The following is a 25,315-nucleotide window of genomic DNA, read 5'->3' as shown; positions in this document are numbered from 1 at the left end:
GTGAGCTCGGAGATGAGCAACCCAGAGGAGGCCCCTCCATCAAACTGGTGCTCTGGCCCCCAGGGCTCACTGGTCTGCCCTGGACTTCTCCCCGAAAGCAGGCCACCGGAGCCTTAGAAGCTCCTTGACCACCTTGGAAAAGCTCCGTGACCGCCGCCTGCGGGGGCTCAGTGCACAGAGCTTCCGGGTCCGGCCCCGGGTGGACGTGGGCTTCACCGTGGCAGCCCCGTGCCCCCAGGGTGACCCCCGCTCTGCCCTGGCCACGCCAGGCTGTGATAGTGCCGTGCGTTCTGCGGTGAGGGCCCACCTGAAATCCGTGTGTTTATTTTCACAGTGACACAGGACGTGGGTGGCGAGAGCAGCCACCGTGTTGGCCGGAGGCGGGGGTGAGAGGCCTCGGATAGCTCCCCGCCTGCACGCTTGGTGCCCCCGCTGCGTGTTGAGGTAGAGCCTCCCCAGGAGACAGTCCCGCGAGTGGCTTAGAGGAGCTGGGAAGGCCCCGCGCCGGCCCACTTGCTCAGCTCGGGCGTGGCCCGGGCCCCTGGTGGACCTAGCCCTGGGGGACGGCTCAGCTCCCACGGAGCCCGGCCTGGCTCTCCGGTCCTGGCCCCGCCGGCCCAGGCTGTCCTGTGTGCGGCTGTGGGTCTCCCCAGGCTGAGCCGTCAGCAGAGGAGGCAGACGACAGAAACAGGCGGTGCCCACCACCTGCGGCCAGGAGCCCTGCTGAGACGGGCCAAGTGAGCCTCCAGCCGCCCTTGGCCTGGAGCAGGTGGGTGCCTGGGCAGCTGCCAGTGGCCGCCGCTTTCCCCTGGGGCCTGGGCTGAGCGCATCCCTCCTGTGTGGGCATGAGAGCTTAGGGGCAGGAAACGTGCTGGACCCTTGTGTTCAGTCGCCCAGTCGTGTCCGACTTTCTGCGACCCCACAGACTACAGCACGCCAGGCCTACCTGTCCCTCACCATCTCCCGGACCTTGCCCAAGTTCGTGTCCATCAAGTCGGTGATGCCATCTCATCCTCTGTCACCCCCTTCTCCTTCACGCCATGATGCTGGGGATGCCAAAGGCGTGGTTTCTTAATGCTCCTTATTAAAACTGCGCAACAGTTGTTTTCTGCGAGTTGTGTTGTCCCGTGAATTTTAATCACTGGGATCTAGGGTGGTTGTTTCCAGTCTCTTTGTAATGATAATTGAAAGATCTCACTTTCCTTTTCTGGGTTCTGGCTGAAACGTAAATATTGTGAGACCAGATTCAGCAGATTTCTGCCTGTGCCTCATTTACGCATTAAATGAACGCTGAGCAGTTGAAAGGGAACCCGGGCTGTGTGTAGGCAGTTTGGGGGGATAGGTAATACCAAGAGCACCAGGTTCTTCATTCCAAGACCTGTTGTTCAGGGCACCATCTTTGCTTCCCGACACCAGACAGCCGTTTGAGGTGTCCGTTTCCAAAGGCCGATGATGCTGGTGGAATCCCAGAGTGATTGGCAGTGGCCTGGTGATGCCCATGAGGGCCTGTACCCTGGACATCGGGTACAATGCCATCGGGCCCCAAGGCGGGATCCTGTGAATCCAGGCGAATCAACAGACGTTTCCTCTGGTAGAAGAACCTCCCTGGGTGAGCAGCCCTCCTTCCTGGAAGGAAACTAATAACAAGGGACGTGGCTTATTTCCACTTCGTTCACTCTTTTGTCCCAGTGGTGTCATTCCGTGTTCCTTTTAGAAGAGAAGAAAACACCACTTTTTAAATCATTTGCAAAGTTCTCGAGCTGACCTTACAGACACGCACAGTAACACCAGTTTGAAGCGCTGAAGGTCAGATCACAGCTGCGCTGACTGAGGGCAACAGTCACTGCAGAGCTGGGAAGCCAGGGTGTAGATCTACTCTTGAAATCCGGCCACCCAGAGAGGCCTCTGCCGCCTTCGTCCTGCCCCCAGTTCCTGTCAGCCGCTTGTTTGGGAAGGTGGTTGTTTTTGCTTCTTCCGTAGAGAGAGGTCGGCCGTGATGCTCAGCGTGCATAGAGCTCACGGGTGGGCGCTGAGCTGGGCGGGTGCTGAGCTGGGCATCCGCTCCTGCCTCACGACCTGCTGCGTGATGTGGCCTGGGAGCCCTGGGCCCTGGGTCGGGGGCGGGGGCAGGCGCTGCTGCGTGGGGGCCGTCTACACTCACTCCTCTGCTTCATGGGGGCCATCTACACTCGCTCCTCTGCGTGAGCCCCGTCCCAGCACCCTCCGTCCAGCGGCCGCCTCCCTCTCCCTCCCTCCCTCCCGCGCTGATTTTGGGCTTCCTCACCCCCACCCCTCTGCATTCCGTCCCCGTGGTCCCGGCTGGAAAGGAACCCCCTCCCCTCCGGGGAAGGCAGGAGGCAGCAGGGCTTGTGGACGGGGCCCTGGGTGCCCTGCTGTGTGTGTGGGCACCGCTGTGACCACAGGGGCATGTGTGTGTGTGTGTGTGTGTGTGTGTGTGTGTGTGTGTGTGTGTCGCAGCTGGGATCCGCCTGCCCGGGCTCCATCCGGTCGGGGCTCAGCCATCCCTCCTCTTCCACAGCGGGCCTGTGAGGAGGTGTCCTCGGGGCCCCTGGGAGTGGCCACGAGTGTGTCCATCCTGCTGCGTCTCACACGTGTGGTGGCTGACGTGGGGGGAAGCGTGCTTGTCCACGGAGAGTCCTGGGCCGTCACAGGAGACAGATTACCGCCAACCCCACCCCACCCCCGCCCCGTCCCTCCCCACGGGACAGGGACAGGGCCAGGCCCGCCCCACTTGAAGGAGGGGTCGGGAGTGAGTCGCGCCCAGGACACATGGGCCCCCCCCGGGAAGGTGTGGGCAGAGGCCTGCCCTGTGCGAGTGGCTAGGATGGCAGGGGAGGCCCTCGGGCCTTCCCGAGGGCCCACGTGGCTGGTGGGGAAGCCCTGGAGCGGGGAGGCGGGGGCGGGGCCACACAGAGGCTGGGAGCGTGAGAGTTGGATGGGGCGACAGAGACGGAGTGCGGAGGGGCCGTCCAGAGGGAGCAGGCAGCCCTGGCCGCCAGCGGGGGGCTTGGCTGGTTGATGTTCAAGGAAAACCTGTCAGGCGTCTGGGCTTGATCGCGTCTCTCCCACACACCCGTCAGCGCTGGCCGGCTTGTCCGTTCTTACCTTTTCCAACGCACTAAGTGAAAATGGGATTTGATGGCTAGTGAGGTTGAACGTTGTTGCCCATTTATTTTTAACCACTCTTTTTGGTGACTGGTTTGATCTCCTTGCTGTCCAAGGGACTCTGAAGAGTTGTCCCCAAACCACAGTTCAAAAGCATCAAACCAGAGTTGGACCATAAAGAAGGCCGAGCACCCAAGAATTGATCCTTTTGAACTGTGGTACTGGAGAAGACTCTTGAGAGTCCCTTGGACAGCGAGGAAATCAAACCAGTCCATCCTAAAGGAAACCAGTCCTGAATATTCATTGGAAGGACTGATGCTGAAGCTGAAGCTCCAGTACTTTGGCCACCTGATGCAAAGAGCTGACTCCTTGGAAAAGACCCTGATGTAGGGAAAGATTGAGGGCAGGAGGAGAGGGGGATGTCAGAGGATGAGATGGTTGGATGGTATCATTGACTCAACCTACAAGTTTGAGCAAACTCCGAAAGATAGTGAAGGACAGGGAAGCCTGGCATGCTGCGTCCATGGGGTCAAAAAGAGTCAGATACAACTGAGCGACTAAACTCTTTTTGGTGAATCTCCTGGCCTTTTTTGCTCACCTTTTTAGTGGGCTGCTTATCATATTCTTATTAATGTGAAACACAGCCATCTGCATATAAAAGTTGATGTGTACACCATAAGTACAGCAAAGAGTTTTTCTCACTCACCTTTTGCATTTTAATTTTGTTGATAGTATGTATTGTGAAGGTAGCTTTTTACACTGTCAGTTATGTCATTTTTGAAAACCTGATATAACTTACACAGAACAAAACGCACACATCCTGAGTATGTGTTCGTGGACAGTCGTGAGTGTCTGTGTAAACGCTGCCTCCACCAGCCAGCTCACACCCTGGACGGCTGCCCCGTCTCGTCCACAGCCTCACCCAAGAAGCAGCCTTCTCTGACTTTATGTCCGTGTCTTAGACTTTATCTCCTGTTCCAGAACTTTGTGTAAATAGAATCTGCAGGTGAACTCTTCTGTCCTGTTTGCACAGCCGACACCAGACCTGCTCATTGCTTGTTTCACAGCCCATACTTGCTTTTGCCAGTATGTGCAGTTTATTCTCTCTCATTGCTGGGTGGGATTCTCACATAAGAACATGCACTCCTGCCCCTGGGCTCACGTCTGGAGGACATCGGGGGTGTGTCAGGCGGGGCTGCTGTGCGCACAGTGGCTATATGTGGTCCTGCACCGGGCTTTGCTCAGATGTGTTCCCACGTCTCTTGGGTTAGTCCTGGGTGTGGAATTGCTGGGTCTCAGATGGATATGTGTTTAACTTTGTAAGAATGTGCCAAGCAGTTTTGCAAAGTGGCCACACTCTTTCACGCTCTTTTGTGTCACTTTCAAAAAGGCATATCCAGTTGTGTCTGGCTCTGCAACCCCATGGACTGCAGCATGCCAGGCCTCTCTGTCCATCACCAACTCCCAGAGCTTGCTCAAACTCATGTCCATAGAGTTGTTGATGCCATCTAACCATCTCATCCTCTGTCATCGCCTTCTCCTCCTGCCTTCAATCTTTCCCAGCATCAGGGTCTTTTCCAATGAGTTAGCTCTTCAGGTGGCCAAAGTATTGGAGCTTCAGCATGAGTCCTTCCATTGAATATTCAGGACTGATTTCCTTTAGGATGGTCTGGTTTGATTTCCTCGCTGTCCAAGGGACTCTCAAGAGTCTTCTCCAGTACCACAGTTCAAAAGGATCAATTCTTTGGTGCTCGGCCTTCTTTATGGTCCAACTCTCACATCCGTACATGACTGCCGACTTCCTAGATTGCATAAATCGTCATGCGTATTTTCTTCCAGGAGGTCAGCCGTTTTTCTTTTAATTTACAGCCTTTAGCGTGAAATGTGCAGGATATGTCCTGGAGCAGCCTTGCTTCCTCCTCGGTGATGTGGGCCCTGCAGGGGCAGCGAGGCCCGGGGGCCACACCGGCAGGGAGGCAACCCTGGCCCCCCGCCGCTCTTCTCACGCGTGTCTGTCTCGCCACTCCTCTCGGGGCGAGGTTCTGACCGTCTGTGTCTGCTGCTTCCCGTCCACAGCACCAGCAGGAGCTGCTGGCCATGAAGCACCAGCAGGAGCTGCTCGAGCACCAGCGGAAGCTGGAGAGGCACCGGCAGGAGCAGGAGCTGGAGAAGCAGCACCGGGAGCAGAAGCTGCAGCAGCTGAAGAACAAGGAGAAGGGCAAAGAGAGTGAGTGCGCACCGGGCAGCGGGCGGGCAGCGGGCGGGCAGCGGGCGGGCAGCGGGCGGGCACCCTCCCCTTACCCGCAATCCCGGGACCCAGGCCCCGGAGCCAAGCCGTGTCAGGAGCCGCCCCCCACCGTGTCCCTCCTGGAGCGGTGTTTCTGGGCGCCCCAGCTTCAGGGCTGCTCCCCGGCTTTGTCTTCAGGTGGGGACTGCAGAGGGCATCTGGCCCCACTTTTGGTTTGAATTAAGCATTTGCAAGAAAGTTTGCAGACCCTTGGCGGACTTAGAAATGACTAAGACCCGTAAACCATCACAGTGAGCTTCGCCTATGAGTTCAGCCTCAACTTTTTCAAAGTTGCTTTGTCTGAGAGCTTTTGTGAGCGGCAGTTGGTTGGACTGCCTGTCTTCGAGAGGAGGAGCTATGACCCCCGGGGTTGCACATTTTTGCCCTTTGACCCCAGTGTTTGCTTTCCATCCTGGCTGTGCTTGTGTGAAGACCAGCAGAGTCCATTATCTTCCAGGAGACGCCCAACTCGATCTTACCCAGGAGACTCTTCTGTGTGCTAGTCTCTGGAAATTAGGTAGACTTTCCCAGGCTCCAGTCCTTTCCCCCTAAGACCTCAGCACTCAGGTGCACTTGTGGGTGCCCTGTTAATCCTGCAAGTACGTCAGGCTACACACTTCTCCCCATGTCGGGATTCGACGTCTTGACCGGATGGTGGTTTACTCTTCTCACGCTCATGAGTAAAACGAGAAGTCTTTACACACTTTACCAATACATACTAACCTCCAAAAACCTTGAAACTCCTTTATTCTCAACTGCTGAAATTGGTTGGGTTCCCCCAACGGCTCAGCGGGTACAGAATCCACCTGCAATGCAGGAGACGCAGGTGACGCAGGTTTGATTCCGGGGTGGGGAAAATCCCCTGGAGGAGGGCATGGCAACCCACTCCAGTACGGACAAAGGAGCCCGACGGGCTACAGTCCAAAGGGTTGCAAAGAGTCAGACATGACTCAGCAACTCTGCACACGGGCACACACTGAAAGTGGTTAGCCATCTATAAAAGTCATTTTAATGAGCTTTTAAAGTTTATTTATATACACAGTTTTATATACACACGAGATACAGCACAAGATGTTTTAAAGATTCTTGTAAAGTCTGTTAGTTGAAATTGTTTAGAAAGTCTTTTTACTGGTGTGTGTTGTACATAAAGAAAAGTGCACAGACTTCCGTGTGCAGAGAATTAGGCACCAGGACACATCACTGTGCAGCCACCCCCCAACACAGCACCTGCGACCAGTTCAGGAGACGCCGCCACGCCCCTCGGCCCTGCAACTCCGACACGTGACACCACTTTTGCAGCTGATGTCAGTGGACGCGCTGACATGGAGGCTTTTGTGTTTTTCTCCTTTCACCTGACACTATGCGTGTGGTGTCTGCTGTGTCCTTGTGTAGCAGGGGGCTTCGCTTCCTGCTGAGGTGCCCGCAGCTGTCCATCCACCCAAGAGTCGGTGAATGTTTGGGCTGTTCCCGGGCTCTTACAAACACTGCTGCTCCATGCACCCTTGGCCACGTCTTGCGGAGCAGGTCAGCTTCCATAGGTGAGGCCAGTCTCCACAGTGGCTGGACCACTTGTCACCCCATCAATGACATCATAGGAGTCCTATAGCCCTGAATCCCTGCCGTGACTTTAAATCTCAGCTCTGAGCAGCGGCCCCTTGGCTTCAGCTGCTTCGTCTGATCACAGTGGGACTCAGCGTCTTCTCCTGGGCTTTTGCCCACGGGGATGTCCCATCCAGCAGGGTCCTTGTTCCGGTCTCTTGCCCGTTCTCTGGTCGGTCGTGGGTGTCTCGCGGGTCTTCTTCACCTGCCCTGTCCCTCTCCTGGTGGTGCCTTTGAAACCACAGAAATCTGAGGTCTAATGCAGCCTAACTTACACTGGTCTCTTCTGAATTAAAATGTAATCTAATCTGTATTATTATGCCTACATTATTTTGTACATTTTTATAAATAATTTCTTTCAAAAAGTGTATTATTTTTCCTAAAAGGATGTAACTAATGTAGTCTCTTCATATTCAGTTTATGTCTCTGTTTATTTGCACGCTCTTAGTCATTGTTTTTATACACAAAATTAACAGCTTTTCCAGTCAGTTATTACAGCATTCACTCTTGAAATAATAAATGGATTTTAAGCATATTTGCACTTTCACTGTCCAATAGAATTTCAGTGTAGAAAGCAGGTCAGCAGAGTTTGTTTCCCACATGAAGTCTAACTTGTGTGCCAGTATTTGAAAGGAATCGGTAGATCCGAGTGGGCTAGCTCATTACAGTACAGTGATTAGGCGAGAGGACGACGGACAGACTCACTGGGAGCCCACAGTCGAGACTTCATAAATGAGGGTGGAAGGCTGGCAGGAGAAGCGGGCTTGCAGGCTTGGCTGGCCACCTCACCTTGTTCTGTGAATACAGATCACGGCACCGCCAGGCGGTGCCCATCACACTTGGTCCCCACTTCCCTGCCCTCTGCCTCCCATCTGCCACCTGCCAGGCTGGCCCACACCACCAGGCTGGTTCATGATGGTCCACACCACCAGGCTCAACCACACCAGGAGGCTGGTCTACACCACAGGCCGCTCAACCACCACTCGTGCTGAGGGTGTGGCTGGGGTGCTGATGCACCTGAGCCTGCAGCACTGATGTCCCGGACCGCCAGCAACAGGCTGTCATGATGGACTTATCTGGGGTGGAGGGTGGGCACCAGCTTTCATTTCTAATACTCCCAGGATGACTCGAAGGTGCAGTGGAGACTGCGAACCGGGGTTGGCGTGGTTGCCCTCGCCCTGAGCTAGGGGCCTGAGCATCCTGGAGGCTCTGTGACCTCCCACTGTGTCCACCACGTGGGGGCTGCTTCCAGAGACCCCGCCCCACGGACAACAGCATGTGGTCCCACAGGCGCCTTGTGAAGGGCTTTGCTGTGGGACAGTAGGCATGTGAGACCCAGAGACTGCCGAGTTGCCCACCGGGTCCCCGAGTGGACCTGCTCCGGCCCCACCCCCTCTCCTGCCCCGCCCCGCCCGCTCCCGCCCCGCCCCCTAACCCGCCCTATCCCCTCTCCTGCCCGGCCCTCTACCCCCGCCCCGCTCTCTCCAGCCCCGCCCTCTACTCCCACCCCGCACGCTCCCGCCCCGCCCCTAACCCGCCCTACCCCCTCTCCTGCCCCGCCCCTCTCCCATCCCGCCTCCTCCATTCATAACCCACCCCCCCTCTGCTGCCCCGCCCTGCGCTCTGGTCACGCCCCGCCCCCTCTGCTCCCACCCCGCCCTCTCCCACCCTGCCCTCTACTCCCGCCCTGCCCACTCCTGCCCCGCTCTCTACTCCCGTTCCGCCCCCGCCCCGCCCCCTCTCCTGCCCCACCCCCTGCTCCTGCCTCGCCCTGTACTCTGCCCCACCCTCTACTCCACCCCTCCCTCCCACCCTGCCCTCTACTCCCGCCCCGCCCCTTCTCCTGCCCCACCCTCCCCCTACTCCCGCCCCGCCCTCTGCTCCTGCCCTGCCCCCTTCTGCCCCGCCCTCTGCTCCTGCCCCGCCCCTCCCTGCCCCGCCCTCTACTCCCACCCCGCCCCCTCCCCTGCCCCACCCTCTGCTCCCGTCCTGCCCCCGCCCCGCCCCCTCTCCTGCCCCGCCCTCTGCTCCTGCCCCACCCTCTGCTCCCGTCCTGCCCCCGCCCCCCCCCCTCCCCTGCCCCGCCCTCTACTCCCGTCCTGCCCCCGCCCCACCCCCTCCCCTGCCCAGCCCTCTACTCCCGTCCTGTCCCCGCCCCGCCCCCTCTCCTGCCCCGCCCTCTACTCCCGTCCTGCCCCCGCCCCGCCCCCTCTCCTGCCCCGCCCTCTACTCCCGTCCTGCCCCCGCCCCGCCCCCTCTCCTGCCCCGCCCTCTACTCCCGTCCTGCCCCCGCCCCGCCCCCTCTCCTGCCCCGCCCTCTACTCCCGTCCTGCCCCCGCCCCGCCCCCTCTCCTGCCCCGCCCTCTACTCCCGTCCTGCCCCCGCCCCGCCCCCTCTCCTGCCCCGCCCCCTCTCCTGCCCCGCCCTCTACTCCCGTCCTGCCCCCGCCCCGCCACCTCTCCTGCCCCGCCCTCTACTCCCGTCCTGCCCCCGCCCCGCCCCCTCTCCTGCCCCGCCCTCTACTCCCGTCCTGCCCCCGCCCCGCCCCCTCTCCTGCCCCACCCTCTGCTCCTGCCCCGCCCCCTCTCCTGCCCCGCCCTGTACTCTGCCCGGCTCTCTGCTCCTGCCAGCCCCTTGTTGTGATCCTACACGGGCTCTTCTCTGCAGCGATGGTAGGTTGTTCTTTGAGGAACGAGGGCTAGGTGGTGAGGGTCAGCAAGTCTCTGTGCGCCCGGCTCACCAGCAAACCCAGGGACTCACCAGGTCGCTCAAAGGCAGCTTGGTCTACAGTGCTTCCTCCCCATCTGCCCGAAACTTCCAATAAAAATAACATCTCGGGCCTCACAAAATATGAAAAGATTTGACTTCTGAAAACAGTTTCAATTTGTTCAAAGTCAAAGACAATTTCTTCTGTCTGTCAGGCAGCCCCTTGACGGGCTGTAGGAATGTTCTCTGCTCCCCTCCAAGCTCGTCACAGCAGCAGCTCCAGCGGTTCATCTCTTGGGTTTGGGTGGTCGGGTTTATTATTAATAAGGGACTGTGTACAGTGGGTACTTGGCATACTTGCATCGGCCCTGCAGCCCTCAGAGTGTGGTCTTGAGAGAAGGCAGGCTTGGCAGGCCGCATGCTGGACGCTGCTCGGGCCTCACCTATGAAGGAGATTCTTGTTTGTGTAGCTCACAGAGCCCCTGGCGTTAGCATCTCCAGTTTGTAAGCATTTGAAAATGTAGTGCAGAGCTTCTGTTGTGTCGTTTCTTGGGGTTCTTTAAGAAATGAATTTCTTTTTGAATATTTCATTGATAGGTTTCTTACATTTAACATTCATGGTGCTTTTAATTTTAAATAATTCTCCAGTTTTCCTGATTGATACCAGTTAATGCTATTGATTGGTAAAACAGTGAATTCTTACAGTTGATGGCAGTTTTCATCTTATTCAGCATGAACACATGCTTTTTCATCTGTTTTATTTAATATAACCATGTTTAAGACTCTGAGGTACTGTCTTTAAATTCATATAAAAACAAAAAGTCCAACAGAAGACCTGTCTTTGTCCTCTGGACAGTTTGGAACTAACACAAGTGCATATTTCTCTCTGGTAGTTACAGCCAGTCTGGGGGGTGGGGGGAAGGCGCCCTCACTTGGAGAAGTTGTTAGCTTTGCCTAAAAATGGCTCAAAAGGGTGGAGATAGGGACTTCCCTAGTGGCTAGGTCCAGTGGCTAAGACTCCCCACTCGCAATGCAGGGGGCCTGGGTTCAATCCTGGGTCAGGGAACTAGATCCCACATGCCACAACTAAGAGTTCATGTGCTGCAACTAAGACCAAATAAATAAAATAAAAATAAATATGAAAAAAATGTAAAAGAAAAAAAAAGATGGAGCTAGAAGATGGGACACCAGACCGCGAGAGTCGTTGTTTGTCCTGTTTGTAGGGTAAGGCACTCCTTCCTCGGGCACTAACCTGGGAGATGTGTCTGGTGGCACCTGCTCCAGGGACCGCTGAGCCCCCGGCCTCTGCCCCCACCAGGTGGGCACCACCCCGAGCCCCTTCCCAGCCTGGGTTTCCTTGAAAGCTTGTCCTCTGACTACCCCGATACCCCCCGTGGGCAGAAGGCTGTCTGCGTCTTGTTTACCTCTGTCCCCGCCGACTAGTTCACTGCTGGCAAATAGTATATTCCCTGTAAGGCTGTCAGATGAACGAGTGATCATCAGTAGAAATTAATTTTTTTAAGTAAAAGAATTCAAAACATTTGTACTCATTTACTAAAGGTGTTTTGTCACTGCTGGAGCTTTCATTTAAGGTGGAGACGTCTCTTGAGAGGCGAGGGCATGTATATCTAGAGCACGAGGAACAGAGCCGGCATCATCTGCTCTGAGTCCTCTCCTTTCAAGGAAACTGCCAGGTCTTTTTTATGGGGGAGGAAGTCAGGGTTTGGGGACTTGCATTTGTTTCCCTCTGATTCCATGAGAGCCTGGCAAGGTGCCCTCTCCCACCCTGGAGCTGGACGAGGGCCTCGTGTGTCTGTGGCGGCCCAGGGCCCGTCAGATGCACCTTGTCCTGTGAGGACCCTGCAGGCGGCTCAAGGAACAGGAATACCATCCATGTCCTGGCCTGGTGGGTGCCTCGGAGGTACCTCAGTCCCCTCAGGGACGGTGGTTGTCTCCCTGGACGGCGCAGGTGCCCCCACGCGTGTCTGGGTCCTGCGGCCCCTCCCGCCGCTGTTTACCGTGGGCGTGCCCTCTCTGCTGTCACCGGACATCTGTCCTTGTTGCTTCTCAGAGCTCAGGAGCCTGTGGTGCAAGCCTGGGTTGTGGCCGAGGCAGGGAGGCCAGCAGTTGCCTGGCATGGCCCGTGCCGTGCGCTCTGCAGGGGCAAGTGCATCCATGTTAACGGGGCTTCCTGGGCAAGTCGGGCCAGCTGACACCCAGCGAGTGGGGTCCTGTCCCCCGAGGACCCTGCTTCTCGTCTGCATGGTTTACTCCCTCGGGCCTTTTGGACGGACCTGAGGGTCAGGTCCTCGGACAGGCGCTCTGGTCGTCCTGCGGCTCGTCCTCCTAGTGGCCTTGGCCCCAGCCCAGCGCTGCAGCCAGACACCAAGCCCCTCCCTTGGTTCCCGTTTCTCCTGGCCCTCCCCAGTGGGGAGGCCCTCCCTGTGCTGCTGTGGTCTACCATTTGCATTCTGTCGAGTGTCCACCTGGGGCTGAGAGGCCATCAGGAATGCCAGCAGGCTGTGTGTTGAGCACCTGATATGCAGATTTCAGCATCTCCGTGAGTGGGATTTTTCAGACGAGACAGACACAGACAGGCTGAAAGTGTTCATAATGGTCCGAGTCCAGTCTTGGCTGCATTTGGAGGGAGCCCAGGGAACCTTGCTCGAAAGCGGAGGTGTGATTTTATACCTCCGGTCATTTCCCCCCACCTGGCCGCATCACCATTCCCTTGGCCTTTCGTGCTGGTGTCTCTGGGTCTGTAACCCGGTCTGGGCCGCTCTGCCAGGTGGCTGGCTCACCCGCTCACACTTAACGCATGGAGTCTGGGCGAGCCTTGCTGCTCCAGTGATGGCGGGTTGTCTCCTGGGACACCAAGAAGGCCTGAGACAAAAGCCCCGGCACCCCAGTGGATCACTCCAGGTGCACTCCGTGTCGGGCACTCTCCTTGTGCCTCCCTGGCGGGTCTGGTTCTGGTCCTGCTGCAGCGTGGACGACTGTTTCCAAAGGGTTTGTTCTGCCTGACCCTCATCCACGGCACTCTGAAATCCATGCTGAAACAGCCTCAGCGGAGTGCTGCCTTTAATGTGAACCTATTTATGAAAAACCCAACACCAGAAAAACAAGAATAAAATGAAACTGATTATTTTCCCGAACCAGTGTAAAGATCAATTTCAAAACTTCCAGGAAATGGAAAAAAAAAAAAATCACAATGAGAAAACGAGAACAGACTCCATAAAAACAAGCTCTTGAACATTTGAGTTAGGAAAAACAAGTCTTTTCTTCCCAGTGTTAGGAAAGCGCAGCTCTTTGGTCTCATGCTTCTCCTGTAGTCTGTGGACACTCCGGTCCCACAGAGGACTTCACTCCCGACACTGCTGGTCACCAGGCACGTGGAGGATTTCCCCACAAGAGGCAATTCCCTGCAGCACTGGGTGGGGGTTCCTGCAGTTTAGCTCAGAGGAAGCATCAGATCTCACAGGTTAAGGGCTGAGTCAAATAAGAAGATGAGGGACTTACCTGCTGGTCCAGTGGGTAAGGATCTGCCTGCCAAAGCAGGGGACTTTCCTTGTGGAAAGATTCCACAGGCTGCATAGCAGCTGAGACCGTGGGCCACGACCACTGAGCCTGGACCCCTAGAGCCCGCGCTCTGCTGTAAGCACAGCCACCGCAGTGGGAAGCCCACCCACCACAACTGGAGAGGAGCCCCTGCTTGCCGCAACTAGAGAAAGCCCACGGGCAGCATCCAAGACCCAGCACGGCCAGTAAATGAATAAATAAATTTAGTGTTTTAAAAAGATGAACAGCCTGAGGAAGACATACAGAGGGTGGTATGGAAAAGTCCCAAGTGCAGAAGCCTCTGATTCATGGAGTCGGGGGCCCCCCTCTTGGTGTGGACGTGCTCACCAACCCGGAAGCCGTTACTTGGTTTGTGGAGGCTTCCTCACATGGGCGTGATCAGTTACCAACTCCACTTCCAGCCCCTCTCCTCTCTGGAGGATTCAGGTAGAGCTGAGAATTCCGAGCTTCTCATGAGTCTTGATCTTGCTGGTGACCCTCCTCCCACAGAAACCCCCCCGCCCCCGGCAGAGTCACCCCATTAGAACACAGGATGCTTCTCATGCTCTCATCACTCAGGAAATTACAGGATCTTGGGAGCTCTGTGCCAGGGACTGAGGGCAGAGACAAGTATTTTCTGTTACCTCACAGCATCAGAATATAAGTCACATTTTAAAGAGAAATGAGAAACCAAGGCCAACCTTGTGTGAACAGCAGAGTGTGGAGCCAGGAGCCAGGGGTCCCATGAGACTGAACATCAGAACGACTTCACCTGGGCTGCCCATCCTCAGTGCCCCCTGGACCACATGGTGATGTTAATGCCTACTTACAGCATTAATCACTCCAAAATCACTGCAGATGGTGCCTGCGGCCACGAAATTAAAAGACACTTGCTCCCTGGGAGGAAAGCTATGAGCAACCTAGACAGGATATTAAAAAGCAGAGACATGACTTTGCCAGCAAAGGTCCGTCTAGTCAAAGCTATGGTTTTTCCAGTAGTCATGTATGGATGTGAGAGTTGGACTATAAAGAAAACTGAGCACTGAAGAATTGATGTTTTTGAACTGTGGTGTTGGAGAAGACTCTTGAGAGTTCCTTGGGCTGCAAGAGGAAATCAATCCTGAATATTCATTGGAAGGACTAAGGACTGATGCTAATGCTGAAGCTGAAGCTCCAATCCTTTGGACACCTCATGCAAAGAACTGACTCATTTGAAAAGACCCTGATGCTGGGAAAGATTGAAGGCAGGAGAAGAAGGGGACGACAGAGAATGAGATGGTTGGATGGCATCACTGACTCGATGGACATGAGTTTGAGCAAGCTCTGGGAGTCAGTGATGGACAGGTGAGCCTGGCGTGCTGCAGTCCATGGGGTCGCAAAGAGTTGTACGTGATTGAGCCACTGAACTGAACTGAACAGCATTAATGATGAGGTTTAAATACGCCTTAACATGTGATGGCTGACAATAAGTGTATTACTGCAAAATACAGTAGTGTATTACACTATTTGTATAAAAAGTGTGTTACACACACGCTAAAGGATACAGATGTAAAGTGTACACACAGACCCACACACACCACAGGTAGACTCAGAGGAGACTGAGCCATGTACCTCACTGCAGAGCAGCGCCAGTGCATCCCTGTGGCTGTCAAGGGCCTGGCAGTGAGAGTCAGTCAGTCTCACCGTTTGCAGCAAGTGGTACTCTCAAATACTGTTTCAGAGATGCTGGGTCAGGCAACACTCGTAAGTGCTAGCAGACAAGATCAAGTGACACTTCTGAATACTGACAGGCAAGGATCGGGTGGTACTCCTCAGTACTGTTACAGAGACATGGGGTCAAGTGGTACACATGAGTGCTAATCGACAAGGTCAAGTGGTACTCCTAAGTACTGATAGACACGGACCAGTTGGTACTTCCTAGTAGTGATGGGTACTCGAGGTCAGCTGGTACTCCTGAGTACTATTATAGACAGAAAGAAAGATTAGGTGGTACTCTCGAGCCCTGATGGAGACACCCAGTCAGGTGGTACTCCTGAATACTGATAGACAAGAACCAGTTGGTACTTCCTAGTACTGATGGATATTCAAGGTCAGGTGGTACTCCTGAGTACTGATAGAGACTCAGTCAGGTGGTACCCCCAAGTGCTGGTAGATAGGTTTCACATGGTACTCCCTGAGTACTGGTAGAGATGTAGGGTCAGGTGGTACTCCCAAGTACTGATAGAGACAAGGGTCACATGGTACTCCAAGTACTGATGGATACTCAAGGTCAGGTGGTACTCCTGAGTACTAATAGAGACTCAGTTAGGTGGTACTCCCAAGTGCTGGTAGAGACAAGGGTCACATGGTACTCCAAGTACTGATGGATACTCAAGGTCAGGTGGTACTCCTGAGTACTGATAGAGACTCAGTCAGGTGGTACCCCCAAGTGCTGGTAGATAGGTTTCACATGGTACTCCCTGAGTACTGGTAGAGATGTAGGGTCAGGTGGTACTCCCAAGTACTGATAGAGACAAGGGTCACATGGTACTCCAAGTACTGATGGATACTCAAGGTCAGGTGGTACTCCTGAGTACTAATAGAGACTCAGTTAGGTGGTACTCCCAAGTGCTGGTAGAGACAAGGGTCACATGGTACTCCAAGTACTGATGGATACTCAAGGTCAGGTGGTACTCCTGAGTACTGATAGAGACTCAGTCAGGTGGTACCCCCAAGTGCTGGTAGATAGGTTTCACATGGTACTCCCTGAGTACTGGTAGAGATGTAGGGTCAGGTGGTACTCCCAAGTACTGATAGAGACAAGGGTCACATGGTACTCCAAGTACTGATGGATACTCAAGGTCAGGTGCTAATCCCGACTCCTGATAGAGGCACAGGTGAGGTAGTACTCCTGAGTGCTGATAAAGACTAAGAGTCAGGTCATACTCTTGAGTACTTACAGATAGAAACACAGGTTAGTTGGTGCTCTCAAGTACTGATAGAGAAACGCTAGCTCCTGTGGCCAGTGGGGTGGCATGTGGTGGTCATCGTATACAGGCATTTTGGAAAACAACTTGGATTCTTCAAGGATTATGATGTTGTTTTGTTGTATACAGGTGTTTTGTTCATCTCTTCTGTGGAAATATTCCTACATGTGGGGGATGATAATTTTAGTTGCTCAGTCGTGTCCGACTCTTTGTGGCCCATGGACTATAGCCTGACAGGCTCCTCCATCCATGGGATTTTCCAGGCAAGAGTACTGGAGTGGGTTGCCCTCTGTGCATGGGATTCTCCATAAAGAACACTGGAGTGGGTTGCCATTTCCTTCTCCAGGGGATCTTCCCGACCCAGGGATTGAACCCATGCCTGTCCTAGCATTGCAGATGGAGTCTTTACCATCTGAGCCACCGGGGAAGGCGGTGGGAGGATGATATTTACTCATAAATGTTGGCCAACATTGTTTCTAACAAAAACAACAAAAGGAAATGTCTGAAACCGTCTCCTGTTTGGGAACGGGTTTTCTGAACTGGGCTTTGCTCACCTCATGAGGCGTTTTCCCACCATCGCGAATGCTGTTTGCATTCTGTGGACAACAGGGAAGACAGCGTGTTTCTAATAGAAGGATGGATCCCACGTGGCCTGGTGTCTCAGTGCAGCCCTGAGGAGGACAGATCAGATGCCAGTGGCCCTGAGACAGGGCGGTGGCTTTGGCCTTTGTTAGTGTCTGTTTCCCAGATTTGCCAGTTTTCTTTAACGGGGCTGTGAACAACCGCTGCCACCACCAGAAAACCACAAAACACAAGATTTCGGCTTTAGTCCCGCTTGGCGAAACACGCCTTACCTCAGGAGGCAGCTGCAGGCTGGAAAGAGCACGACTGCCCCTCTGGCAGGCCTGGCCAGGCCCCCGGCTGCCCTGCCCGCTGCCCATGCCCTGCCCACTGCCCGCGAGGCGGGCCGCATCTCTGTCACGCGTCCCTGTCGCAGACACAGGGCTTCGGTTGGCACAAAACCTCCTCTGAGGCTCGGCCTGTCTTTGCTGCCGTGAGAAAGAAACCACACAGCTGCACTCCTAACTCAGGCCCTCCTCTTATGGAAGAATATTAGAACTTCCTTCCGCAGGGGATTTGTGATAGGTAGCACTGGGTCTTTGTGCTGACTCCGTCTGCATTTTAAATAGAATGCAGTTGTATAACAGGTTCCTGGGAAGAGGATCTCTCCCTTCAAGCCCCCGTCCCCCTCTTTCCCATGAGACGCTCTCTGGTGCCGGCGGCATCCTGAGTGGGAACCACCCCTGCCCATCGCAGTCCTGCCTTCTCCAGCATGTGGTGCGGGGGGCCCTGGGGTAGAGCCTCCAGTCACCTGCCCCCGCTCTCTCCCATGCTAGGTGCCGTGGCCAGCACGGAAGTGAAGATGAAGCTGCAGGAGTTTGTCCTCAATAAAAAGAAGGCCCTGGCTCACCGGAACCTGAACCACTGCATGTCCAGTGACCCCCGCTACTGGTACGGGTAAGTGGAGAGGCCCGGGCACACGGGGTCTGCGGGAGACCGGAGGGGCACTCGGTTCTCCATCCGGGAGGGCGTGGGATTAGCCGCCCCCTGAGCCAGCAGCGGACGCGGTCAGACCCGAGTGGTCCAGTGGTCAGTACATGTGGCGGACGTCCAGATGCAGAGGGGGCCGCTCTTTAAACAAACATTAAAGGGAAACTTGTGGGGCGGGTGTCTGACCATTATTCTTGGCTTCTCATGCAATTTTTGGCCACAAAAGGCACCTGTTAAATCGGAACGCTGGTCTAAATCATCCATATGCACCTACTGAATTTCTGCCCAATGTGTAATTGATTCCTGGGCAAGTCAAAAGCACCTGTGGTCTTTTTATTGTTTTTATACTAAGAACCTCTCCCAGACCCTGCATAACTGACAGAGACCACAAAGTTTCTGTTTGTGCTCAGAAGCCTAAGAGCCTGGCAAAGAGGACTTGAACTTGTTGGCGGGGATGCTCGTGTGCTGGGTCTTTCCTGTGGGCCCGCGTGTAGCTCTTAGGGGCTGTCCGCTGACCCAGGCCGAGCTGGAAGTGCAGTGACAAAGTTCTATAGCTTCAGACCATGGTCTGGGGTGCCCCACGGGTTTTTTGGGTTTTGTTTTTTTCTTTTTTGCTTTGATATAGCTTCCCTCTCCTTTCAAGGGTGGTTCTGTCCTGGAAGAAGCCTCATTGGGCAGTTCTCATAAATGAAAATGGAATCATCATTCATTCACGGGGGGAAAGCGTAGCTCTTCCTAGAGCCCCGAGGGGGACAACCGTTTTGCTAACATGCTGCCTGATCGCGTTGAAATGAACCTGTTTGTTTCAGTAGATTCTGCTTAAAGGGCCTTTCGGCTCTGAAGCTGTCTCTGCTCCGAGTGTCGGCAGCCCCTGCACCACGCGGCCACTCCGGCTGTACCCACACCCTCCGGCTGCTGGCTCAGCAGCACCACCACCCAACCAGAGCCGCGCCCGGAGGCCGCGTGCCCCGAGCGCTGGACACTGGGGGCTGGCGGGCAGTCCTGGGGCCGTGCTCCTGGGGGCCCCACGACGCGGTGGCACTGATCCGTTGTCTCCCCACTGGTGACTGCCCCCTGGGTCACCAAGGTCATGAAAACTTTCTCCTACATTTTCTTGGAAATGCTCTGTTGTCCTCCTTCGTAGAGGGGGCCACCAGGCAAATGCCTTGCACTGTAGTAGGTTGGGCAGGGCAGGAAGAGAAGCTGGGTAGGGTTGGGGGGGGTTCCGGGACCCCCAGCAGTAGCCTGTCAGGCAAAGGTGGGCAGGGCTCCTGGATCCTCCCTCAGGGGAGGTGATGTGATCCGCCGGTCAGGAAGCTTTTCAGCAGAGGCCCTGGTCTGAGAGCAGCAGGGGTCTTTAGGAGCAGCGCTAAGAAGGCTGTGGGCCCAGAGGAGGTTGTGGTGGGAGAAGGGTCTTGGTTGACCACACCGGAGTCTGTGGATGGTGGCCACAAGGATGCAAAGGGAAGATTGGGGTGTCAGGACCCCCATGAGTGGAGAGGTGGGGCGTCCAGTCTCCAGGAATAGATGCCATGATGATGTACTTGCTTGTAAAGAGGAGGACAGGGTCCATGGGCTGGGAGCTTGCATCACCTCCTGCGCTGGGGGCTGCTGGGGAGGGGGGGTCAGCAAGGAGCACCTGGGAACTGGAAGGGGGAGGAGGGGGCACGCAGGCTGGGCCTGGGGGCAGGGTCCCAAAGGGGTGGACACGGCAGCTCCCTGGTGAGCAAGGTGGCCCAGGCCTGGAGGAGGCTTGCTTGCCCGGGTTCAATGCTTGGTGGGGAGATCCCTCTTTCCCAGGGGACGGGGCCGTGCCCGCTGCAGTGGAGAAGGACTCGCCTCAGTAGAGTCAGAGGGAATGGGCCTGTTTGCCTTGGACTTGGCAGCCTTCTTGTTTAGTCACACAAACCAAACCAAATCGTGGATCGTTATCACTTGCTGGATGATGGCAGGATGTTGCTGGAAAACCCGTCTTTATAGAGAAAAACCGCACCTTGACTCCAGCTTCACTCCACCCCTGATGGTCAGCTCAGGTGTCATGGACCTGAACATAAAAACTATATTGTTAAAACTTCCAGAAGAAAATGTAGGAGAAAGTTTTCATGACCTTGGTGAAGAGGTAAGCAAGATCTTTGAACACCAAAATCATCAACTATAAACCAAAAATGTAAACTTAATCAAAACTTAATACTTTCACTCTTTGAAAGGCACCCTTAAGAAAATAAAAAGGCCAGGAACAAAATATTCACAATGAATGTGATCAACTGAGCCCTTGAACTAAAACATATAAAGAAGTCCTACAACTCAAAGAGCTTCCCTGTTGGCTCAGATAGTAAAGAATCTGCCTGCAATGCAGGAGATCCAGGTTCAATCCCTGGGTTGGGAAGATCCCCTGAAGGGAATGGCATCCCACTCCAGTATTCTTGCCTGAAAAATCCCATGGACAGAGGAGCATGGCAGGTTACAGTCCTTGGGCTCGCAAAGAGTCAGACACGACTGAGCGAGTAACACTTAACTTCACAACTCAATAACAAAAAGACAAGCACCCTACCGAAAAAATAGAGGCAAAGACATGCGCCAATACGTCACAACGAGTTTGAGCAAGCTCCAGGAGTTGGTGATGGACAGGGAAGCCTGGCGCTGCAATCCACGGGGTCACAAAGAGTTGGACACGACTGAGTGACTGAACTGATTACCTCACAAAATAAGATGCAAATGGTCACTAATTTCACAAAGATCATTTGTCACCCTGGAAATGTCACCCTGAAAGCACAGCAAGACGCCCCCTCACACACAGGGATGGCTGAAATTGAACAAACCCAGTGCCAGCTTTCCAGGTGGCTCAGCCGTAAAGAATCCACCTGCCAGGAGATGCAAGAGACGAAGGTTCGAAAAAAAAAAAAAAAAAAGACGAAGGTTCGATCCCTGGGTCAGGGAGATTCCATGACCCAGTCTCCTAGGTGTTTCCCTGGGAGCAGGTGAAGTCTTCCATCCGGGCAGTGACTGTGTCCTGATGGTCAGAGCAGTTCTGCTCAATGTCTCCAGAGCATGGAAGTAGCTGAGTGTCCGCCAGCAGGTGATAATGACACGGGCACCTGCTTTCTCATCTGCTCAGCAAGGCCCAGGGCGGCGTGCCCACACCTAGAAACATCAGGCTTCGGAGAAGACGCAGAGTCTGTGCCTTGAGATGCCGTCTGCAAGCGGTCCTAGAGTCGGCGCAGCCAGTCTGTAGGGACAGGAAGCCAGGTGGCAGCGGCCAGGGCGGGGGGCTGAGGCCCTTCCCGTGGGGGTGACCCTTCTCGGTGCTGCCCTGGCGTGGTTCAGAACCCCCAGCATCGGGCTTACCGGAGGAGACCGTGCTGCCCGTCATGGTAGCCACCTGCCACGTGGGCTCCAGGGCGTCGAAATGGGCTGTGCGGTGTGTGTGTTACAAGGGTGTGTGTGTCTGTGTCTATGTGTGTGTCTGTGTCTATGTGTGTCTGTCTGTGTGTGCAGTATGTGTGTCTGTGTGTGAGTGTGAGTGTGTGCCTGTGCAGTGGTTGCGTGTGAGGGTGGGGTGAGCGTGCACGTGCCCCTGCAGCCAAGGACAGGCCTTGCACTTGCTCACACCCCCGGCCGTCCCCTCCTGGGGCATGCGTGCGCCCTGGTCCCTGTGCCGAGGGCTGGGTCCCCCAGGAGGGCTGGTGGCCGCTGCTCCTTGGGAGGCCTCGGCCTCTAGTGATAAGCCGGTTTTCCTCTGTTTTGCACGGTGTTTGGAGGCTTGGGGGAGCCTGGCTGCTGTGAAGTCTGGCTCCATCCTCGCAGGTACCGGCGGGGTCCGGCTCTGCTGGATCAGCCTGGCCGCTGCCCCGGGCCCAGGTGCCCTCTCGGACAGCATGGAGCAGGCCCGCTGGGGGCTCGGGGGCCAGCCGCCGCCTGTGCTTCCCGACATGAAGGCCGGACGGGAGGGAGGGTCTGAGTACTGACGGCGTCTCAAGAGATCAACACAGAGGAGACAGTCTGCTAGATCTTACACGGAATGTACTTCTGGCTTAATTGCAAAGTCTACCATCAGAATCTAATGACAGTAGTTGTTATTACCTACGAGGTCTCATTAATCGTAATTATCCATGTTTTGAGATTACATAACACACATGCAGGCCTTTCCGAGTTTCTCATGAAGGAGAAAGTGAACTCTGTCCTTGCTTAGACCTCGGCAGTGACTGCACGGTTTGGAGCCGCCGAGGCCGCGTTCCCTGGAGGCTGTGGCCTGGAGAAGCCGGGTACAGAGACGCCCTCGGACCTCAGTGGGGTCGTGCCAGGCCGGGCTCCCGAGTGAGGCCTGGCGGTCCGACGCGGCGAGGGCGCAGCCGACATGAGCATGGCCGGCCCTCGTCCTGCAGCCCTAGCCCCTGACCTGCGTCCTGGGGGACGGTGAGGCTGCAGCCGGGCAGCAGGCCCATCCCCAGGGATCTCTGAGCACCCGCTGTGGCCCTGCCCGGGGGATCCGTGGATCTGGGCCCATGATCACCGTGTTCTTTGCACCAGTGTGCTCTCTCGAATATTTAAACATCCACCTGTAAGTGTTTAAGTGCTCACATTCTCAATTCAAATAACACCAGGTGCGTGGGGACGTGGAGTGCTGTGTATGCAAATAAATAGTCTAACAAATTCCAAATAAGTAAGTTGGCTAATTTGTTTCAAGTCATTAAGCAGATTACACCGCGTACAGACTCTTGGAATTCATTACACCTTCAGTGTTGCTAGCGAGACGCTGTACATTTGCGGACGGTCATCGCCAGCGCGGCCAGCACCCCTCTCCTGAGGCCTGACCCCACCTCGAGCCGCCTCTGGCAGCACCCTGCCCGTCATTCCATTTGGGGCTGTGTCTGCTGGCTCACAAAGGAAGCAGATTTCCCGGGATCAGCTCCCAGGGCCCAGGGTGCCGCCGACCCCTGGGGAGGGGAGATGGCTGGGGTGACTGTCCCCGGGAGGGGGCCCGTCCCCACGTGGCCCCTGCCCTCCAGGACCCAGAGGCTGCCAGCACTGGCCGCACTGGCCCCACGGGCCCCGGCCAGGTCTCAGCCGCCTCCAACAGCACCTGTGTTCCTTGCACCTGGAGCCCCTGTCTCCCTCCCCTGCGGACAGGCCCCTCGGTGGCCGGGGGTAACACCCGCCTCAGCCTGAGGACTGCCAGGCCAGGAGACACTGGGACCAAGGGGGCCAGGCAGAGCCCAGGGATTGGACCGAGCGTGCAGCCCCGCGGGCCGGCCGTCCTCAGCCCCACGGGCCCCGGGGAGGCTGCAGGCGGCCGGGCCCACGGGCTCCCCAGTGGTTTTGTACCATCGTTTTGGTCCTGCCCCGGGAGGAGGCCAGCTGCCCAGGAGGCAGCCACCAAGCCAGGCCCGTGCGTCAAGGGGAGAACCGCCCTCGTGGGCGCCTGGGGACACTCTGCCTGCACGGCTGGGGCTCCGGGTCCCCCAGGGTCACTCAGCCTCTGCCCCGCCCCCCCTTTCTCTCCAGGAAGACGCAGCACAGCTCGCTGGACCAGAGCTCCCCGCCCCAGAGCGGGGCGTCGGCCTCCTACAACCACCCGGTCCTGGGCATGTACGACGCCAAAGACGACTTCCCTCTCAGAAAGACAGGTGGGAGCGGGGCACCGCGGGGGTGGGGGCCACCCAGGGGAGGGGGGAGGGGAGAGGGCCCACCCCACGCAGGGTCCTCAGGGTGACGTCGGCCGCTCTGTCACAAGCCAGAAGGAGAAGGGTATTTAGACAGAAGCGAGGCGCCCGGGACCCCTGGACTCTGTCCAGTGGTGATGCAAGCAGGTAGTGGCTTTTAAGAAGGATCAGAGCAGCCCTGCATCTCGCACTGGGGCGCTCAGGAGGGCAGGGGACAGCGAAGTGAGCCTCTCCCCGAAGCTGCATCCCCTGGAAGCCTGGCCACCTTCCTGGTTGTGCAGGGTGGGGCTCTGCTCTCAGAGGCGGCAGGTGGAGCCCGGCCCTCATGGGAAATACTGGGCTTCATGGAGTGGGGGTGTGCGGCAGCTTCTTTCTCATAAACATGAATTTGTTTTCATTCAAAGGTCAGTTCCGGACAGAGAGGCTTAGGAACAGCTTCTCCGCCCGAGTGATGGGGTACCGGGAGCAGGGCTGGGGGCCCCTGCCGCCCCGTCCTAAGGACACACTTGGGGCCCCCCGTAGGCAGTGCGCCCGAGAGCACATGGTGTCACCAGCCCCAAACAGGAGCTGGACGAGAAGGGGGCGCTTCTGCTCAGCCCCAGTGGGCTTGACCTGCATCCCGGGTGTGGGAAGGAGGGGCCACGTCCCAGTGCTGGACCCTGGTGGGCAGGGTCCCCAGAGCCCGGCCGGGTCAGAGGGCGGCGTCTGCACACATAGCTGGGATTTCGCGTAGGCTGGCAGCACTTTACTGGTGAAAGCGCGAGCGTAGCTTCTGCCCTCTGCCCTCCAGTTTGAGCGCGTGGTTGTCCCCCGTCATCTGCCGAGAAGGGCCGCGCCTCTCACCGAGAGAGCCTGCAGGCTCCACAGAAAGAGGCGTCTGTCGGGATCCGGGTCAGCTGTCCCAGGCCTGTCCTCCACGCCCTGTTCTGCAGCTGAGGCTGGGATCAGCACACCGCTGTCAGTAAAACTGGGCCCTGTGCGAGGAGAGACCCCGGGCGCCTGCCCCAGGAGGCCTGGCCGGGGGGAGTGGAACCCAGGGAGCTGGGGGGCTGGCTCTGAGCGAGTGGTTGGTGGTTCTGCAGCCCGCCTGATTTGCAGCCTTGAGCTCCATGACAGATTCCTTAGGCTCTCCTGACCTGTTTCTTTTCTGTAAAGTGGGTGTGCCGAGTGCAGAGCATTTGTGCCTGCCCTGGGTGTGGTGAGTGGTGCCCACGGCCCCTGGAGCCGCGGGTGGGGAGGATGTGCTTGTAGTGTCCGTCTTCTAAAACGGCAGCCCTGGCCCATTAGGAATAGTAATGATGCCAAAGTTTCAGGGGCCGAGTCTAAGCCCCTTAGGGGAACCGAGTGCAGCGCGGTGTCCTGCGTCATTCTCAAAGCACCTACTTTCAAACACTTGCTGCTAATTCTAAATAATTTCCATCCATCTAAGCATTCAGCTCCCTGGTGGCTCAGACGGTAAAGAGTCGGTCCGCGGTTCGCAGTGCAGGAGACCTGGGTTCGATCCCTGGGTCGGGAAGAGCCCCCCCCCCCCCCCCCCGGAGAAGGGCGTGGCACCCCACTCCAGTATTCTTGCCTGGAGAATCCCATGGATGGAGGAGCCTGGCGGGTTGCAGTCCGCGGGCTGTGAAGAGTCAGACATGACTGAGAGGCTGACATACCTGCTCAGCTAATCCCATGGTGACCCACCTTCCCTCCATCTTTATGGGCAGTTTTGGGGCGAGTGAGCCTTCAGGACACTGTGTCAGCGACTGCTGCTCCCGGGGGTCCTCTCTGGGCCCTGGGGACAGAGTCTGTGTCTGCGGGGAGCTGTGTGTCTGTTACCGACTCAGGGCTGTGGCCCCCGGGGCCGACGCTGATGCTCG

At 56.4% G+C, this 25,315-nt stretch overlaps 1 protein-coding gene across 6 annotated transcripts in view; it reads left to right on the top strand.

Annotated features, from left to right (window-relative positions):
• Positions 1–25,315, top strand: part of HDAC4 (histone deacetylase 4) — a 289,199-nt gene that overhangs the window by 189,140 nt on the left and 74,744 nt on the right. For all 6 annotated transcript variants that reach the window (XM_043878233.1, XM_043878235.1, XM_043878234.1 and 3 more), the window contains 3 exons: positions 5,203–5,353; positions 17,640–17,760; positions 23,296–23,417. In XM_043878233.1, coding sequence (XP_043734168.1) covers positions 5,203–5,353; positions 17,640–17,760; positions 23,296–23,417 — 394 coding nt within the window. The remainder of the gene's footprint in view (positions 1–5,202; positions 5,354–17,639; positions 17,761–23,295; positions 23,418–25,315) is intronic.

This window comes from Cervus elaphus, chromosome 20, assembly GCF_910594005.1.
Source record: "Cervus elaphus chromosome 20, mCerEla1.1, whole genome shotgun sequence".
NCBI classification, from domain to species: Eukaryota; Metazoa; Chordata; class Mammalia; order Artiodactyla; family Cervidae; genus Cervus; species Cervus elaphus.
The sequence above is the reverse complement of the archived record's forward strand: the minus strand, read 5'-3'. Positions and strand labels throughout refer to the sequence as shown.